The sequence below is a fragment of the Somniosus microcephalus genome, chromosome 21, assembly GCF_052327205.1.
Source record: "Somniosus microcephalus isolate GS21.2 chromosome 21, FLI_Smic_1.0, whole genome shotgun sequence".
In the NCBI taxonomy this organism is placed as follows: Eukaryota; Metazoa; Chordata; class Chondrichthyes; order Squaliformes; family Somniosidae; genus Somniosus; species Somniosus microcephalus.
The window spans coordinates 73,544,878-73,565,737 of record NC_141007.1 but is presented as its reverse complement, the minus strand read 5'-3'; the positions used below and the strand labels follow the sequence as shown (position 1 = coordinate 73,565,737).

The 20,860-nt window shown below is 45.5% G+C and overlaps 1 protein-coding gene across 3 annotated transcripts in view; it reads left to right on the top strand.

Annotated features, from left to right (window-relative positions):
• LOC147102962 (sodium-coupled monocarboxylate transporter 1-like) overlaps positions 1–20,860 on the top strand; it is a 163,276-nt gene that overhangs the window by 96,951 nt on the left and 45,465 nt on the right. For all 3 annotated transcript variants that reach the window (XM_085963948.1, XM_085963949.1, XM_085963950.1), the window contains 5 exons: positions 11,180–11,301; positions 13,975–14,045; positions 14,197–14,283; positions 18,920–19,122; positions 20,644–20,747. In XM_085963948.1, the coding sequence (XP_085820074.1) occupies positions 11,180–11,301; positions 13,975–14,045; positions 14,197–14,283; positions 18,920–19,122; positions 20,644–20,747 (587 nt within the window). The remainder of the gene's footprint in view (positions 1–11,179; positions 11,302–13,974; positions 14,046–14,196; positions 14,284–18,919; positions 19,123–20,643; positions 20,748–20,860) is intronic.

The window sequence follows — 20,860 nt, the reverse complement described above, 5'->3', positions numbered from 1 at the left end:
GCGGTCAAGGAAGACCTGCAAGCCTCGGCGGCGGAACTCGTGTACGGCCAGCTGCTGCGCGTACCCGGAGAGTTCCTGCCCACCACCACGACCCCCTGGTCGGCTGACCAGCAACGCCGCGCTTTCGCCAACCGAGCACAACAGTTCGCTCCGGTACCCACTGGCCGGCACGGCGAACCAGCAACCCGCGTACCACCTAGCCTGCACATGGCCAAATTTGTTTTCGTGCGCCATGACGCCCACCGAGGACCTCTACGGCCCCCATACGACGGACACTACAAGGTACTCCAGACGGGGAATAAGTTCTTCCTCCTCGAAGTGGGCGGCAGAACTGACAAGGTGTCGGTCGACCGGCTCAAGCTGGCGCACCTAGAGCACGACGAACCCGTTCAAGTGGGCCAACCCCCACCGCGGGGCAGACCGCCTAAGAGCCCGACGCGTCCGACTGCCCCGCTCCCGACACCAACCGCCAAGAGCCGTTCCGGCCGTGCCATCAAGCCGCCACGCCGGTTCGTACACTCCCTACTAGCGGATTCTGGGGGGAGCTGTGTGGCGTACCGATCACAGAAAGGACACAATCCGCTTTTCGGTCCGTAGACTATAAATCAGGCGTCATGCCTTTAAGAAGGATCACACCTTTAAGAAACTCGATCTGCAACATAGTTAAGCCCAGAGCGGGGGAGGAGCAGTCGAAGCTGTGGACTGATGAAAGGCAGTCGGACTTGGTGTAGTCTCTGACGCCATTTTTGTGTTCAACATGCAGTCTCAACAATTAAACCTTTTCTGTTGAACCTCTCCGAGTTCAGTATTTTTTGCTAGGAGTACGTAGACTCCTACAGCACGATGTTTAGTGCCAGAACAGTGCCGGAAGTGCGCCAGGTGCCATATTGGCTTGGGCGCTCAATAGGCGCCCCGGAACAAATGCAAGTGTCATATAAATATGTTAATAAGGGTCCTGTGTCTGAATCAGGACCATTTGTGAAATTTGTGTCCGTGTGCAACTGATACTTGACTTCCTTAACCTGCCCACCAAATCATGGCAGGAACAATTGTCAAACAGCTTTTACAACCGGTATTTAAAGGAATCCTCACCTCCATTAAGGAAAGTCTCTGGTTAGTCATTTTAGACTTGTAGGGTGCTTTTGGAGTAAGTTTCTGGCTGTTTTGGCAATTGTTTGTCTGTGAGATACTTTTGCAGAGTGAGTTTGTGAAGGGCAATAACTGTTTCACAGGAATTTCTTGTTCTTAATTGCTGAACATGGGAATGCTGCTGGGCTTACCATTGAGTCTCCGAAATCAGGAGAAGGCGCTGCGGCAAGGAAGGCACCAAAGACCTGCACAGGCTGCAAGAAGTGGGCGAAGGAGACAAGGGTGCAGGAGGCATTACAGCATGTGGGTGTTCAGAAACATAATATCATATCTCAACCTCACAGAGGAGTAGTGTGTAAGGTAGGTGCGTTCCATCAAGGAGATAATCACTTACCTATGCCACCTGTTGGAGCGAGAATTGGAGCACAACGCCAGGGCATGCACTCTACTGCCTGTGGCAGTGAAGATCACTGTGACTGTAAACATTTCTGCCTCTGACTCCTTCCAAGCTGCTTCTGGTGACATCAGCAACAGTCAGTTTGCTGTGCACACAGTGTTCCGGCAAGTCACTGATGCACTGTTTGTGAGGCATCTACAGTTCATTAGCTTCGCCATGGAGACAGACAAGCCGGAAGAAAGAGCACTAGGGTTTGCCCACATTGCTGAATTCCCCCAGATCCAGGGCATCATAGACAGCACGCACATAGTCCTGCGTGCTCCTTATCATGAACTAGCACTGTTTCTCAACAGGAAGGGCTTCTATTCGCTCAGTCTTCAACTTGTTTGTGACCACAGACAGAGTATTGCAGGTGTTTGCCCGGTTTCCTGGCAGTAGTCATGACATTTTCAAGCTGCGACAGTTCTCAATAGCCCCTTAATTGTTCTACCCAGACCATCGGATGGCTGGCTGGCTCCTGGGAGACAAAGGCTATCCCCTCACCTGGTGGCTTATGACTCCTCTCAGGAACCCAGACACAGAGGCGGAGCACCGATATAATGAGAACCATACAGCAACAAGGGTTCTGATTGAGCATAGCATTGGCATCCTGTAACAACAGTTCCGCTGCCCAGACAGCTTGGGAGGAGACCTTCACTACAGCCCAGAGCAAGCGTCAATATTCATAATCATTTGCTGCATGCTTCACAATCTTGCTATACAAAGGGGATTTGTCTTGGAGCTACCTGAAGAAGAAGAAGTAGAGCAGGAAGATGAAGAAGGGGATAAGGAACCGGAGGATGCAGAGGAAGAACATGGCCCAGCAGTATTGCGAGCTGCCAACATTCTCTCCTTCCCAGTCCTGACACCCGCCATATCTATGCCTGCAAACAGTACAACTTCATGATTGTTCTTGTTACGTCACTAAGATTATGACGACCAACAGCTATACCAAAACAAAACAGTTTACTTCACTACTCCAAAAGATTTCATTCTTAATTTGGCAAATGGTTGCATGACTGATAACTATCTACAAATCACCTTGTGCAAAGCCCTAATGGCTGTCTTGTGTGCTCAGTTACCTATTCTAGTGCTCCCACGATGTGGTTCCCCAGCAGCTACAGCTTGTGAGATACATGGCTGTTGAACGTCCGATATGGGCATGTGAGATGGCTGTGATGGGTGAATTCGAAGAGCTGTGACTGTTGAGGCAGAATGCTGGGACTCGGCTTCAGCCAGGGCAGTCTTGCACATTTGGCTGTCTGGCACCAACAAGGGCCCTAGTTGAGAGGTTGGCGGGGGAGCAACTGTGCTGTCATCATTAGAGAAGACACCGAGTGCCTCTCCCATGGAACCAATGCCACTCTCAGGAGGCTGAGCCCCTGCACTCCCTCTGCTCTAAACGAGAACAGAGTGTGGGTGTGCTGGGAGACTCTCAATGCCCCTAATCACATTCTCCTTCAGGCTTTGTAAGCCAGAGGAGATGTTGGACCCCAGAGTCAAGATGGCAGCTGTCTGAACTTCCATTGAAATGGTCACCAGACTCTTCATCACTGTGGGGTTCCCTGCAATGCTCAGGGAGATGATCACTTGCTCCGTGGCTGACTGCATGATTTAAATGCCATGCACGAAGACAGCACATAAGTTGGAGCTGGACCCTTCCATGCTCTCCAACAATGTGCACATGCTCGCTGGCATGCAGCCTGGTGCACTTAGAAGGGCCTTGTGGCTTGCCATCAGCTGCCTTCTGTTTGGTGGGCCATCAATGTCTTCATCTGTACCTTGTGCACCTGGACTAGGATGTGAGGGCTCCTTCCAGCGATCATGATGATGATGGCGATGATGATGATAAGGAAGAGAGGAGGACATGGCCACATAGAAGTCCCTGGAGCAAGATCCTGCCCCATGCTTCTCTGCCCCAACCCTTCAACATCACCCCCTGTGTCACTTGCTTTCTTACTTCCATGCACCAGCTTAGAAACTTTCACCTGAAGGAATTAAATAGTGTAAGTGAGGGTTTGCCACTCAGTGATTCACAGAGCATAGAGGAGCCAAAGGAGTGGGGAATGAGTGAGAATCTGCCAGCTTGCTAGAAGAGGCAGAGGAGTAGGCTGCCCATGGCTTTGGAGTCATGGAACCTAGTTTTTGAGTCCTTACCTGAAAAGAAGGATGGTCCCAAAACATCACACGTATGTGCAGACACTGAGATCAATCATTCAGGATGTGCAACAGCTGACAGCTGTGACTCTGGAGTATACAGCCTTCATTACAGTAACATCAGACAAGCAGGAATCAAACCAGCACATATCAGCTGCATTGGAATATGCAACAACCCCCTACCACAGAAGTGGCCAGGGTCCAGTTAGTGACTCCGTCTCCATGGGAGTACAGATTGTTGCCCTGGTGGCAGTAGAAGCCAGATTAGACAGCATTGTGAGTACTGGCTTTCATACTTGTATGTTCATGTAGGACCAAAGAGGTGTGATGTGATGTTCTAGGATTGGCTGTGGTTTGAAGGATTCGTAATTTGTTTGAAGGTGAATTGTGGTGTATGTGCCTTTAAGAGCCCCTGTGTACTGTAATGCCGGTAATGGCCACTTGGGCTATATAAGCCTGTATAGTGTCTTGTATCTGTTAGTACACCGCCAGACTTTGTTCAGTAAACACCTGTGAAACCAACTCCTGCATTCCGTGTCTCCATTAACACACGGATACAACAGTGGCGACGAATTGGAAACGGACTTACCTGCAATTTGGCAGCACCTCAAGGAGATCGATTCCTCAGACGAAAGTCGAAGAAAAACAAGAAAGAAAAAAATAAAAAAAATTGTGGTTTCACCAGCTAGCCGAGCTGGTGGCAGGTACTGCAATAATCCTTCCTGGGCGGCGTGCTGGGGCTCCATCGGCTGGCTCTGCAGCGGGGCCGAGCAGCGAAGGCGGAGGCAAACGGAGACAGAGGGTGGAGCACTCGGGAGACGGCCGGCGCTGCAAAGCAGGTCGGCGTTCGGACCAAGCAGAGGGAGGGAAAAGTCCCAGAGAGTCCGGCGGGAACGAGTCTCCACCTATTAAAAATACCGATGTAAATAAAAACCGCGGAGAACAGCGTTGTCAGAAGCGGCAGCGGCGGGAAAGCGCGGGAGGCGCCATTTTTTTTCTGCGGGGAAGAAAGGAAAGTGCGGGAGGCGCCATTTTTTTTCAGGATGCCTAAGACTGGCAATATTACTGATTTCGATAGCGATATAGAGGATTGGACCACATGTGGAAAGAGTGGAGGTATATTGCACAGCAAATGAAATAGAGGATGATAAAAAGGCATCAGTACTTCTAAATCTAATGGGCGCAAGGACATACGGGCTGTTACGAAACTTAATCACTCCAGCCAAACCGAAGGACAAGAATTTTAAGGAGATTGTTGATACCCTACAGGAGCACTTAAACCCAACACCGCTGCTGATAGCGGAACGATTCAAATTCTTCAGGAGGAATCAGCACAAGAATGAAAGTAACGCTGATTACCTCACCGAATTAAGGAAGCTGTCAAAGCACTGCCAATTCGGGGCAGGACTGGCAGATTCTCTTCGAGACAAATTCGTCTGCGGTCTCCTAAGTGAAGGAACACAGAAAAGGCTACTTTCTGAGAAAGATTTGACACTGGACAAGGCTTTCAGTGTGGCTGTATCATACGAAGCAGCCGCAAGAGGAGCTGCAGAGATACAGCAAAAGCCACAGGACTTCGGCACCCATGAAATGACACAGGGTTTCGAGAGATGTTATCGCTGCGGCAGATCCACCCATGACCAGAGGGACTGCTGGTTCAAGGACAAAGCATGCAGGCAATGCGGAAAGATTGGACACATTGCACGTGTATGCCGATCTGGAAACAAAAAATCCACGGATAGGAAAAAAATCAATAAGGAAAAGTACAGAAAGGTACAAATGATGACGGACAGTAGCTCCGAAGACCAGAAGAGCGATAGCGACTCCGGAAACAAGAGACTAAGCTGTCTCAAATTACATAATGTAATTGCCAAAAAAGATTACCAGACCATTTGGGTTACCCTCACGATAGCGGGGTCCCCAGTTAAAATGGAGCTAGATACAGGATCGGCCCTGACCGTCATAAGTCGACGGGATTACGAGCGGCTATTTCCGCATATACCTTTGAAAGACACATCCATTACCTTGAAAACATATACGGGCCAGAAAGTATACCCCAAAGGGAAAATAAGGGTGCCTGTTGTATACAACGGCAAGGAAATACAGAAGTTGTATTTATACGTTCTGCAAGATGGTGGTCCACTGCTGTTGGGACGTGAATGGATCAGGAAGATACGTTTAGACTGGCACTCCATTCAGGCACTGACGGTGACCAGTAAGAAAAAAAATGATGATGTCATACCTGAACGATTAAAAGACATCTTGGCCAACGCCAAGGAAGTGTTTCAACAGGAACTAGGAGCCTTGAAAGGCGTCACCGCCTCAATAAAAGTGGAAGATGCGGCAATTCCCAAGTTTTTTAAGGCAAGGCCGGTGCCATACGCAATTCGTCCAGCAGTCGAGGCAGAGCTGGAGAATTTGGAAAAGGCAGGCGTATTATCCAAGATAGATTGGAGCGAGTGGGCAACACCCATCGTCCCGGTCATGAAGAAAACGTTGAATAATGATAAATCTGAAGAACAGAGAAAAATTCGCATCTGTGGGGACTTCAAGGTGACTGTAAACCCGGTCTTTCACACGGTACAGTATCCTCTTCCGAGGATAGAAGATATTTTCACCTCACTATCCGGAGGGAAACGTTTCACCAAAATTGACTTGGCACAAGCATATCTACAGATGGAGGTTGAAGAGGCCTCTAAAAAGTATCTCACGATAAATACTAGGGTTGCAAAATTCTGGGAATTTTTAAAAGAGGAAACTTTCCATGGGAATTTTCAGGAATTTTGGGAATTTATGGGAATTTTGAGTTTTTTTGCACACTGATGGTTTTTGTCTCTGACCCTTATATTATCTTTGTCGTCAAAATAGACATACTGTTCCATACAAATAAAAACAGGCTTTCAAAACTTTATTTAGGTTATAATTTTGAACTTTATTGAACCCCCACAAAAAGACCCATCTAAAATAAAATAAAAAGAGCGTCAGCTTATTTAGCCTGTAATTTGTCCTTATTTTGTCCCTTTGAGTCTTCTACTCATGAGTCTTCTGAGTCTTCTACTCCTCATTGCTCCTCCTGATTCTCTGACTCTGGCTCTGACGTGTCCATTTCCTCCTCTGTGTCAGTGTCTAGCTGTGTGGTGGACACTTCTGTATCTGGCTCAATAAGTTGTAGGTTCGCTCGGATAGCCACCAGTTTCTCCACTCTCTTGTTAGTCAGCCTGTTGCGCACCTTTGTATGCGTATTCCCAAAAAGTGACCAGTTTCGTTCAGAGGCCGCTGATGAAGGTGGGATTTGGAGTATCACCGATGCAATAGGTGACAGGGCCTCAGATGCACAAAGTCCCTTCCACCAGGTATGTGCACTGATATGCTTGCATGATTCCCATATCCCGTCCCCATTCCAAAGACCTTGCTTGGTAGAGAACTTTGCCAGACTTCCCAGAACTTTGCCCACGTCCAGATTGAGGTGGCGTGAGAGGGTAGAAATCACACTGTAAGCGCTGTTGATCTGTTCTCCAGAAAGTATTGGTCTCCCAAGATGCTTTGGGTCCAGCATGTATGCTGCAGCATGAATCGGCTTGACACAAAATTCTTGACGCGTCTGTATGAATTGAACAATTGCCTTCTCCTCTGCTTTGAGCAGCAGGGATGTGGGTAGGGCAATGCTGATTTTGTTCTTTTAAATCAGTAAAAAGCCTGAGAACATCTGACAAGACAGCGTCATCTCCTTCAATCTGAGCAATTGCAGATGCTACTGGTGAGAGTAGTTTAAGGCTGCTAACCACTCTCTCCCAAAACACATCATCCAGCAGTATTTTCTTGATGGTGGTTTCCATATCCCCAGACTGGGATATTGCCATTTCTTGCAGCGACTCCTTACCCTCCAGAAGGCTGTTGTACATTATGACAACACCACCCCATCTAGTGTTGTTGGGCAGCTTCAGTGTGGTGTTCTTGTTCTTTGTCATTTGCTTGGAGTTGTAGGTTGCTGCAACTACCTGTTTTCCCCTGACATACTTAACAGCTTGCTTAGCTCTCTTGTACAGTGCTTCCATGGTTCTCAAACCCATGATGTCCTTGAGGAGCAGGTTAAGCCCATGAGCTGTGCACCCAATAGACGTAATATGAGGGTAGGCCTCCTCCACTTGAGCCCAAGCAGCCTTCATATTCGCAGCATTGTCAGTAACTACTGCAAAGACCTTTTGTGATCCAAGATCGTTGATGACCGCTTTCAGCTCATCAGCAATGTATGTGCCTGTGTGTCTGTTGTCCTTCGTGTCTGTGCTCTTGAAGAACACTAGGAGAGGAGTGGAGACGATGTAGTTTATGATGCCCTCCCCTCGTACATTTGACCACCCATCTGAGATAACTGCAACACAGTCTGCCATCGCTATCGTTTCTTTGAGCTTTCCTTGGACTCTTATACTCAGCCTCCAGCAAATAAGTAGACAAAGCATGTCTGGTGGGAGGACAGTATGCAGGGCGAATAACATTGAAAAATCTCTTCCAGTACACATTGGCTGTGAGCATGAGGGGCGAGCCTGTTGCATATACAGCTCGAGCAAGGCACTCATCTGCATTCTTCTGGCTATGGTTATCCATTGTATCAAAGAACCTTCCAAGTGGGCCAGGAGTTGCTGATGATAAGGAGCCTGATGCTGAATGAGAACCATCATCTTCTTGAATGGAAGCAGAGGAACTCTGGGCTGACTGCTGTGAGCTTTGAGTGAAGTTGTTGTATTTGGATAAATGCTGCTGCATCTTTGTGGCATTCTTTACATATGGCTTTCTACAGTGTTTGCACATGTACATAGTCTTTCCATCTTTGATGCCTGGGGTAAAATGCTTCCACACATCCGACGGTAAACGTGGCATTGTTCTATGCAGAGAAATAAAGGGCATTCATCTCTGTGTCGAACTGCGGTCGATCAGCACGATTGCAACAGGGTGAGTACATTTTTGCTGATGCTCCATGTGATGGAAGCATGACCTGTACACACACGACGCTACATCACCAATAGTGTATTATTTTGTATATTTTAAATTGAAGGACAACAGAGTTCAACAAGTAACTGGTTTATTTGGTATAAAGTCTGATTTACTTACTGCATCATCACAACATCAGCAGAAAACAAAATGACTTCCCTCAGGACCCCTAACCTGGATCTTAAAAAAACTATAGCAGTCTTACAGATGCCTGCAGGCCAATCACAATTCGATATGCAAATATTACAAATAGAGGGAGCTAATCACTCATCCACTCATCCAACCAATCAGGACACATTTGTTCACAGTCACACACAAAACTTGTAATTATTAAAACAAGCCAAGTAAGAAGATAAACATATATTGATTAAGAAATTCCTTAACAATTAAGATTCCATCTCTGTTAGTAATTTTAAGAGAGGACCTGTGGGGAAAAGAAAGAAATACAAAAAAAACAATATTATGCTAGCATGTGCTTTTTTGGGCAAAATTCCCAAGCTAAACTTCCCGTGGAAAATTTCCGGAAATTTACCGGAAACTTTCCACCCCTTTGCAACCCTAATAAATACACACAAAGGCCTGTACCAGTACAATCGACTGGTTTTCGGAGTAGCATCAGCTCCAGCTATCTGGCAAAGAGCTATGGAGCAAGTCCTCCAAGGGATTCCGGGGACTCGATGCTACCTAGACGACATCCTTGTAACAGGAGAAAACTACAACGAGCACCTTGCCAATTTGGAGCAGGTGCTCACTAGGCTGAAATAACAGGGCCTACGAGCAAATCGCCCCAAGTGCGAATTTTTCCAGAAACAAATATCATATTGTGGCCACATAATTAACGAGGAAGGGTTGCATAAGTCACCTGAAAAAATTGAAGCGGTCATAAAAGCCCCAGCACCTGAAAATGTCTCACAATTAAGGTTGTTCCTGGGATTGATAAATTACTATCATAAATTTTTACCGAACTTGTCAACTCTTCTGCACCCTCTTAACGAACTGCTACAAACGGGAGTAATTTGGAAATGGAGCGAGGACTGTAAACGTGCCTTCCATAAATGCAAAGGCTTGATCACGTCCAAGGAAGTTTTGGCTCATTACAACCCATCACTGCCAATCAGACTGGCGTGCGATGCATCCCCTTACGGCATAGGAGCAGTATTATCGCATAGATTCCCTGATGGCTCGGAGCGGCCGATAGCTTTTGCGTCACGCTCATTGAACTCAGCTGAGCGTAACTATGCCCAGATCGACAGGGAAGCACTCAGCCTGGTATGGGGAGTGAAGAAATTCAACCATTACCTACACGGACAAAAATTTACCTTGTTGACTGACCACTCGAGGAGTGCCGGGCTGACTGATTGCGGCTGACACCCCACATGAGGAGGCGAGAGGGGGCAGGTGCTGTCAGGCGGCCCAAAAAAAATGGCCGCCCGGCACCTGCCCTTTAATTTGCGCCGCTTCGGCTGCTAAAACACCACCTTGACGCTGTCGAACATGTCGTCCAGTGGTAGGTCAGGGGGCGCAACTGAAGTTTGCGGGCGTGGCGCTGATGTCATCGCCAGAGGCACAGTGCCGGGGGGGTGCTACCAGCTGCTGCCGCCGTGGCTAACCTCCCACTGAATTTCGCAGGAGGTGCTAGCGGTGCCGCGCCCAGGCGCAAAACAACCCAATTTTTTCCCCTCTTTCTTTTGAGTAGACAATTGGCGTCCTGCAGGCTTGGTTTTTTAATTTATTCATTCACGGGATGTGGACGTCACCGGCAAGGCCAGCATTTATTGCCCTTGAGAAGGTGGTGAATACAACTGAGGGCAGTTAAGAGTCAAACACATTGCTGTGCGTCTGGAGTCACATATAGGCCAGACTGGGTAAGGACAGCAGATTTCCTCTCGTAAAGGACATTAGTGAATCAGATGGGTTTTTACAACAATCTGGTAGTTTCATGGTCACCATTACTGATTCTAGCTTTTTTTTTAAATTCCAGATTCATTTAATTATTTTGAATTTAAATTCCCCAGCTGCCATGGTGGGATTTGAACTCATCTTCGGATCATTCATAGAGGCCTCTGGATTACTAGGCCAATAACATTACCACTATACTACCGTTAGACGTGTGGTTCAATTGTGGGCTGGCGGGAGGGGGGCAGCAGGGCGACGGTACACTACAATATAGTCCTGTCGAGATTTTAGAAATGTATCTTGCAAAGAGGCATCCAGAGGAAGAAGGCACACAAAGCTAGCAGAGTGATAAGGCAGACAATAAACTGCTGCAGGAAGAGGATGTAGAGAACAACAGTTGGCTAGCTTAAAGAGAATTCAGGCTCCAGAATATATTCTAATGCATATTTTAAACTCTCTAATAACGTTGTTCTGTAACTAGCGAATGTAGTAAAAATGTTGCAAGCATCCTTTGCAAAGTCTTAAAACTTTAAATTTTGTGTGAAATTTCATAAAATTAAGAAAATATTTTACATCAAGATGTATAACAGTTATTTTTCTTTTTCTTGTCCACAGTACTATCTCTTCTGGCATCAGCGCTATGGCTGCAATCTTTGTGGAAGATTTTATAAAACCAATCTGGAAACCTTGGGAACAGCTTTCTAATGTGAAGAAGACTCTGGTCACAAAGCTCCTAGGTTGTCTTTTGACTAGTAAACCTTTCAGTTCTTTTTCCATACTGCACTTTAATAATATTTCAGATTGTGTCTGTACAGCCACAGATGTAATTTTACATTATTGTATGGCCAAGCTTGAAGATTTAATGAGAATCCTGAAAAGGATCTTATTCATATTAACATAAGAAGGAAAAACAGCAAATACTGAAAATCTGAATAAAACAATTAATGCTGGAAATACACAGCAGGTCAGTCAGCAGCTGTAAAGAAAAAAGACAGGTTATGATGTTTCAGCTGTGTACCCTTCATCAGAGCTGAAGAATGAAAGATGAACAGACATTTTAATAAGAATGGAAAGTAAACAGGGAAAGGGGGTGAGGAGGGGGAGAAAATCAACAGATATGGCAATCATAGAGAGGGATGGGTTAAATCATCTGCAAAGATCTTAACAGGAAATAGATGATCTTCAGTGAGAAAATGCAGAGATATAAAAAGGACAAAAGATGATGAAAATAGTTGGGGTGGTGGGGTATGAAAGGAAACAATCGAGGATTGTTGGGCCAACGACTTTCCAACACACTGGTGTGAGACGTTATTTTATTATACAAGCTTATATAAAACTTGTCAGGCTGCAATTATAGCCTTCCATCAGTGAAGGATGTAATTATGACAGTAATTTTATATAGGCAGTTTCTAAATTTGGACATAGGAAATTATAATGGATATACAAAAATAACAACAGAACGTGAAACTTTAAAATGTGGACTGAATTACGTTTGTGCACTCTGGTCTATTTATCCTCTGCCCTCTAACCCTGCTTCACTTAAAGACTACACTTGCTCTTGACTTCCTATGTGCTTGGCATGCGAGATTGACTAGTAATATATTAAAAACCTTGGGATAAAAATTCGGTTGCGTTAGCACCAGTTGTTTGGGTGCTACGGGTGCCGTTTTGGGTCAAAAATGGCGTCCGTGCAGAGGTGCACACTTCTGGTGCGGGCCGTGGCGGACGCCATTTTGGTGAGGGTGTTGGCATCGGTGCTAGGTGCATAAGCTGGAAGTGTGCAGAGTACGCAGATCGTGATGTCAATCGCTGATTTGATGCCAGCGCTGCCATTTTCGACCTCAGCATTGAATTTAATGCCCTCTCTTAACCTCCCACAGCTGAACATGTGTTCAGCAGCAGGAAGGACCCCCACCAGTGCTATTTAAAGGGATCATCACCTACTTACAGGTTAGTTGCTGATTGATTTCTACTGACATTCTCGCTGAATTTGTAGAAGTATTTGGTGCTTTCTAGACTTCTTTAAAGTTGCCTAAAGTCTACAAGGAGTGGGGTGGCACATACTCAAGCACATAGTACTGACTTCGAAGGGATCTGCTTAGACCAGTTGCTCCCAGACATAGGTGCAGTCGTTTGTATCCCCCTTGGCCTGCAGCATGATGGGGAGAATGAGCAGAAGCGGCACAGAGCAGGACAAGCTGCTAGAAGAGGCAGGAGGAGAGGGGTAGAAGGGCTCTCAGCAGGAGGCCATATCCACCCTGGGTCTTCAGAGAGCAATTCTCCAATCTCAACCTCCGCGACAAACAGTGTATGCAACGTCTCCATTTTACTAAGGAGGTGCTCACTGAAATCTGCCACCTGCTGCAGGCAGACCTGCAGCCTCAGTCCAGGGCAAGGACGGCATTACCAGTGGCTGTAAAGGTGACCGTGGCCTTGAACGAGGAGGCTCAGTGGAAGCATGAAAATGAAAGGGAACAACAGTGCCAGTATGAGGGGGAGGTAAAGGAGAAACATGCACTTGAATTGGCAGAGAAAGCCTTATCACCTACCAGATCTGTGATTGGGGTTCCAGTTCATTTAGCCTATAAATTTGTGCAAAACAATTTTATCTACTAAATATAATTAATTTCCAAATTTTAAGGAAGGGGATGCCATTGGTTGTTTGTCAATGGCTTTTGAATTATTAGCAAGCCACCATAGATGGGGATAGGACTATGGGCAGAAAGACTGGTATCATCAAATAATGGTGAAGTGTTTACTCTGTTTTTGCAGGTCTGTCTGTTGTACAGTGTGGATTATGATGTTTGTGAAATGAGCATTTCTGCTGCCTTTCCTTGACACCAGAAGCATACAGCATATCTTACGAAGGCTTAGGGCCATAATTATAGTGCACTTGCAACAGAAATAGTTACAGCCTGCCAACCCAAAAATACCCAGTTTATTCCTACTCTTTGTTTTCTGTCCATTAACCAATCCTCAATCCATGCTAATATTTACCCCCATCCCATGAGCCCTAATTTTGTGTAATAACCTCTTGCGTGGCACCTTATCGAATGCTTTTTGAAAATCTAATTACGCTACATCCACTGTTTCCCCCTTATCTACCCACATAGTTACAACCTCAAAAAACTCCAACAGATTTGTCAAACATGATTTTCCTTTCATAAATCTGTGTTGACTCTGCCCAATCATAATCTGATTTTTAAGTGTCCTGTTACCACGTCCCTAATAATAGATTCTAGCATTTTCCCGACTACAGATGGTGGTTAACCCCTACAACTACACATAAGAGTTCAGAATGAAAAGAATAAACAAACTGCATTTTAAAAATAATTAAAGTGTTTTAAAGATGCATTTTGGAAAAGTAATATTTTGCTTGGATTAATCTATTATTCTCTGATCATATGCAGCTATGATATTTGGACTTGCTACAATAGGCCTGGCTGGGGTAGCTTCTCTCTTACAAGGAAATATAATTCAGGTAAATGCGTTTGATAGATTTTTCAAATAATGTTTGTAGAGTTATGAAAGTTAATTTTAATGATGAAACTATGGTTTGTTTTACTTACCTATCAGTATAGCAAGAGTAGCTCTGAATGTAAAAGTATGCTTTCTTTTGTAATTCTCCTCAGGCTTCACTAAGTGTTGCAGGAATAATTCAAGGACCCATACTGGGTGTATTCACTTTAGCAGCATTGTTTCCAAAGAGCAATGGCAAGGTAAGATCTTATATTGAGAAGGCCATATTAGAAACTAGTTTTATGTTTCAGTATTCAAAACACATATTGGAAAGCATGGCACCTGGATTACATAGACTGTGTTACAGTTTCCAATTATGATGTCAACACCCTTTTAGCCCTTAACCTCCCATCAGGTCCAGGAAAACAATGGGCGGCTTAGGCCAGGTAGATTTGCAAGTTTTTGGTTCACGTACACGATGTTGAAGTATTAACTGATATTACAGTAATCAGGGCACTCCGAAGTAGTTTTATTATTGTAATGTTATTGCTAAGTAGCCAAAACATATAGGGGGAGAAATTGGGTGAGTAGCGCCACCTGTTAGCGCCTAAAGAGGCAGTCAGTGGCTGTAGCGCCACTGGCTGCGTCTCCGGCAATATTCAGTAGGGGCGCTAATGGTGGCGTTAGGCATTTGCGCTGCACCGCCACCGATGACGTCATCGGTGTGCGCAGCGCCCCATTCGTGCCCCGTTCGCGATATTTGGTAGCGAACGCCGCAGTTGCGCCGCTCGCTACCCGCGCCCGGTTCACGGGGCCTTACTGTGCCGGCAGCGGCGCAAGTTAAGGTGGAGGTGCGGGGCGGCCGCTTTTTCGGCGGCCGCCTGCCAGCGCCTCCGTCCCCGGCCTCCTAACCCCCCCGCCCCCGCGGCATTGCCGGCTGTTTCCCGAGAGCCCGGCACTTCTCCTTGGTGCCGGGCTCATTTGCCGGCACTCGCGAGCGGGGATCACGCTGTTGCAGGCACCTCCCCCTTAACAGTGGGAGGAAGGCCTGCAGTACCGCAGCGTGCCGTGCCACAGCATGTGGCGCTGCGGCACGTTGTGCTGCGATAATCAGTTTCAGCGCCCTAAGAGGGACGCGGAGCGCCTCGCGCCTCGCCCCGTCTCCCTCGAGGGGCACTGAAACTGAATTTCTGGCGATCGGTATCACTCCGATCGCTGCGCTAAATCCTGCGCTCAGGCGACTTTTACGCCACTTTGGCGCCCCAACCCAATTTCTAGGCCATAGAGCCCAAAATTCTGATTGGGCCTAATGATAGAGGGAGGGCGAATCTGCAGACAGGCACTGGATTTGGAGCAGAACCTGGTTTTGTTTGAATTCTGTCCTGTGTAAAATGCCCAGCTATGTTCTGTTAGGGGTAGAGGATGACTCTTTCTTCCCCCCCTCCCCAACCCACATCAAAGTGACGAGTCTGGGGATGTTCCCAGGCTACCACAGGAATTCTGACCAGTATGCCCTCAATAGGCCTCAATGGGATTCTCTCTAGCTAAAAGCTGTTGTGAGTTCGATGGAGACCCTAAACCATGCCCAAACGAAGGTAATCAATCGAGGATGGGACAATGGCCTTAATTTGTACACCTAAAGGCACCCTTCGGAGTGAAATAATTTTTTTACCTCATTTTATTTTCAGCCAGGGAAGTGGATCGGGGTGGATGCTGTGGATGTGCCCTTACAGTTACAGGCTGCTCCCCCATACTGTGCAAATAATCCCTTCTCCCCGATTTGAGATGGAGTCTGCGGCCACAGATACTGACGCACTGTGTCACACTTCCGTTGGTAGAGCAGACTCACTGAATTTCAGCCCCACATAGCTGAAGACTGCCGCAGGTGGAAATGAGATTTATGTCCTCTCCAGTCCAGTTACTCACTGCCTGAAAGGGTGGTAGAGGCAGAAACCCTCACCGCATTTAAAAAGTACTTGGATATGTACTGGAAGTGCCGTAACCTACAGGGCTACGGACCAAGAGCTGGAAAGTGGGATTAGGCTGGATAGCTCTTTTTTGGCTGGCATAGACACGATGAGCCGAATGGCCTCCTTCTGTGCCGTAAATTTCTATGATTCTGTGAACTGAGCAAAGGACCCAGCGCAGATTGCTAAAAACACAGCACAGAAATTCCTGGACTGGAGAGGGCATAAACCTCATTTCCACCTGCTGTGATCTTCAACTATGTGGCAATACCCAGATCTGCAGGGATACCTCCTATTTAGAACATAAGATGTAGGAGCAGGAGTAGGTCAGCTGGCCCCTCGAGCCTGCTCCGCCATTCAATAAGATCATGGCTGATCTGATCTTGGCCTCAACTCCACTTCCCTGCCCGCTCCCCCTAACCCTTGACTCCCTTACCATTCAAAAATCTGTCTACCTCCGCCTTAAATATATTCAATGACTCAGCCTCCACAGCTCTCTGGGGAAGAGAATTCCACAGATTCACGACCCTCTGAGAGAAGAAATTCCTCCTCATTTCCGTTTTAAATGGGTGCCCCCTTATTCTGAAATTATGCCCCCCAGTTCTAGATTCCCCCACAAGGGGAAACATCCTCTCTGCATCGACCCTGTCAAGCCCCTTCAGAATCTTATATGTTTCAATAAGATCCCCTCATTCTTCTAAACTCCAATGAGTATAGGCCCAATCTGCTCAACCTTTCTTCATAAGACAACCCCTTCATTTCCGGAATCAACCTCGTGAACCTTCTCTGAACTGCCTCTAATGCAAGTATATCCTTCCTTAAATAAGGAGACCAAAACTGTACGCAGTACTCCAGGTGTGGTCTCACCATTGCCCTGTACAGTTGTAACAGGACTTCCCTACTTTTATACTCCATTCCCTTTGCAATAAAGGCCAACACTCCATTTGCCTTCCTAATTACTTGCTGTACCTGCATGCTAACTTTTTGTGATTCATGTACAAGGACCCCCAGATCCCTCTGTACCTCAGCATTTTGTAATCTCTCCCCATTTAAATAATTTGCTTTTTTATTTTTCCTACCAAAGTGGATAGCCTCGCATTTTCCCACATTAAACTCCATCTGCCAGATTTTTGCCCACTCACTTAGCCTATCTCTATCTCTTTGGAGATTCTTTGCGTCCTCCACACAATTTGCTTTCCCACCTATTTTTGTATCATCAGCAAATTTGGCTACATTACACTCAGTCCCTTCGTCCAAGTCATTAATATAGATTGTAAATAGTTGAGGCCCCAGCACTGATCCCTGCGGCACCCCACTAGTTACAGTTTGCCAACCTGAAAATTACCCATTTATCCCGACTCTCTGTTTTCTGTTAGTTAGCCAATCCTCTATCCATGCTATTATATTACTTCCAACCCTGTGAGCTCTTATCTTGTACAGTAACCTTTTATGTGGCACCTTATTGAATGCCTTCTGGAAATCCAAATACACGACATCTACTGGTTCCTCTTTATCCACCCTGCTCATTACATCCTCAAAGAACTCCAGCAAATTTGTCAGACATAATTTCCCTTTCATAAAACCATGTTGACTCTGCTTGACTATATTATGATTTTCTAAATGTCCTGCTACCACTTCCTTAATGATGGACTCCAGCATTTTCCCAATGATAGATGTTAGGCTTGGTGGTCTATAGTTGCCTGCTTTCTGTCTCCTTCCTTTCTTAAATAGGGGCATTACGTTTGCTGGGACCTCTCCAGAATCCAGGGAATTTTGGTAGATTACGACCAATGCATCCACTGTCTCTGCAGCCACCTCTTTTAAGACCCTAGGATGCAGGCCATCGGGTCCAGGGGACTTGTCCACCTTTAGTCCCATTAGTTTGCCGAGTACTTTCTCTCTAGTGATAGTGATTGTTTTAAGTTCCCCCCCACCCCAATAGCCCCTTGATTATCCATTATTGAGATGCTTTTAGTGTCTTCTACCGGGAAGACCGATACAAAATATTTGTTCAAAGTCTCTGCCATTTCCCTGTTTCCCATTATTAATTCCCCAGACTCATCCTCTAGGGGACCAACGTTTACTTCAGCTACTCTCTTCCTTTTTATATACCTGTAGAAGCTCTTGCTGTCTGTTTTTATATTTCTTGCTAGCTCACTCTCATAAGCTATCTTCTCTCTATCATTTTTTTAGTCGTCCTTTGCTGGTTTTTAAAAAAATTCCCAATCCTCTGGCCTTCCACTATTCTTTGCAACATTGTATGCTTTTGTTTTCAATTTGATACCATCATTTACTTCCTTCGTTAGCCATGGATGGTTCATCCTTCTCTTAGAGTCTTTCTTTAGGTTGGACCTTTAAATTCCAGTTGGGGGAGGGGCTATATGTGGATCTTCCGTCCACCCAGGGGTCATGTCGGGAGGAGTTCTTGATGCATCATTGGAAAATTCTGTCCTTTATGTCCTTAAAAGGCCTCAGTGGAACAGACGCCAGTTGAGACCTGGTGTGAGTTCCCTTGAAGCCTTCTGCCGACCATCAACCTTTACAAGAATAAGGTAATTGATTCTGGAGGGGATTGATCATCTTATCTATTCGCAGTGGCTCCAGTGGGAGCCGAATACTGGATTAAACAAAGATAATTCTTTGGCCCATTTGGGCCTTTAGAAAAGCGGATCAACTTGGGCCGGGGCAGATGCTACTAATGCCCCCTTACAGGCGCTTTCCGCCAGCCTCGCCTATGCAAATGATCCTGTCCCTAGGATTTAGGACGAGGTCTCCAGCCTTGAGCAAGGATGGTGGCGGTTCCATTCTACCGCACGTACGCCAGACATGTGGGACTCCAGAAATTTCCAAACCATAGTTCCACTTGTGTTTGCTATACAATGTATCCTACAAATAATAGTTGTTTTCTTATTTTCTTCATCTGTGCCAGGGTGCATTTGTAGGTTTGTTTGTCGGATTGGCACTTGCCATGTGGGTAGGGATTGCTGCTCAAATCTACCCACCCACTGATAAATTTACAAGGTTACTCGCAACATCAACATCAGGCTGTCTGCAGTCAAATTCCACCACCTCAATCCCTGTGAATGTAACATCCCTGCTAACCATCGTAACATCTGCAAGGCAGGAAGAAAGGTGTGTCATTAAATCAATGTTCAATTGAGTTATTGCATTTTTTACCTTTAATTTTGCAATTGCCCATGTGTATGATAGCCACCAACTCTGGATAGTTTATCCTGGTGGAATCTGAAAAGATGTTATCAGTGCTTGACAGCTACGCAGAAGTTTAACTTTGATAAAAATTGCTTGAATCTGAATCATTTATCCCATATACAGTGCATATTCACTAGAATGATACCAGGACTTAAGAGTTAAATTATGAGTACAGGTTGCATAAAATTGGTTTGTATTCCCTCGAGTTTAGAGGTTGAGGGGTGATCTAATCGAGGTCTTTAAAATGATAAAGATATTTGATATCATAGGTACAGAGAAACTGTTTTGTTTGGTGGGGGAAATCGAGACAAAGGGCATAATCTTAAAATTAGAAGTGGGCCATTCAGGAGTGAGATCAGGAAGCACTTTTTCACACAAAGGGTAGTGGAAATCTGGAATTCTCTCCCCCAAAAGGTTGTGGATGATGGGTCAATTGAAATTTTCAAGACTGAAATCGAGACCTTTTTGTTAGGTAAGGGTATCAAGGGATATGGTGCAAAATCGGGTTAATGGAGTTGAGGCACAGAATAGCCATGATCTAATTGAATGGTGGAACAGGTTCAAGGGGCTGAATGGCATCCTCCTGTTCCAATGTTCATTTGGGTGGAAATGGAATTTTAGAAATGTAACATTTTTAGGAGACAGATCTGGTCAGTTTTTAGACCAATTCAGATCAGGTTTCAAAACCGTTTTGCCTGTATGAAGCATTTTTGTCTTTTTTGGTTTTCTATTGATAACTACAGCATAGACATGGTTAATGTTGGTTCTGTTACCTGTTTCTGAAAGGTACAGGATTACACATTTCAGTTGGCAGGCAGAAGACAATTAATATGCATTTGAGTTTTGGTTTGTGTCAAATAAAAGGGGAGATTAATATGCCAATATTGATTGAATATAGAGTTACCGGTAACAATTTGTTGACAATTGGATTATTACAGTACTAATTCAATCTTAAAGCAGTATTTGAATGGTTATGAGAAATACAATGGACACAATTTAAACCCAACACACCTGGCGGGTGGGCAGTTAAAATTAGCTGGCTGACTTACCCGCTGATGTCTCGCTTGGTTCTTGCCATCTTCAATTTTAACCTGCTTTTCTGAGCAGGTGGCAACGGCACCTTCCTGAACCCGGAGGGGTTCTTCTTTAAATATGCAGATCGGGGTTTGATGACATTATTGGGCCCCGACTGCTATTTTAACCAGTAGCCTGAACGGGTAAGCCATTGTAGTGCTTGGTATTGCTCTCCCCAAATTCCACTCCCAGTTAAAATCAGGGCTTTTATGTGGAATGATGACATAGATTATGAGCTGGTAAATGACTGTTTTACATAATGTACCAAACAAAATCCATTAGTCTAATTAAAAATCAGTGCTGAGATTATACCTAAAGTAATCTTGTATGAGATGCTATTTACTGTTCTTGTTTTTTTATATATTTCAGGCCCAGCATAGCAGAAAATTTCTACTCCTTATCATATCTCTATTACAGCCCACTTGCTTGCCTGAGCACAGTTTTAGTAGGATTAATAGTCAGTATGTTCACTGGTAAGTAAAATTAAAATGTAAATTGTGTCAAGTCAGGACACGAGTCTCTGGCTGCATAGCATCAGCACGACGCAGCTTCACAACAACTTGTATTTTATATAGAAACTTTAATG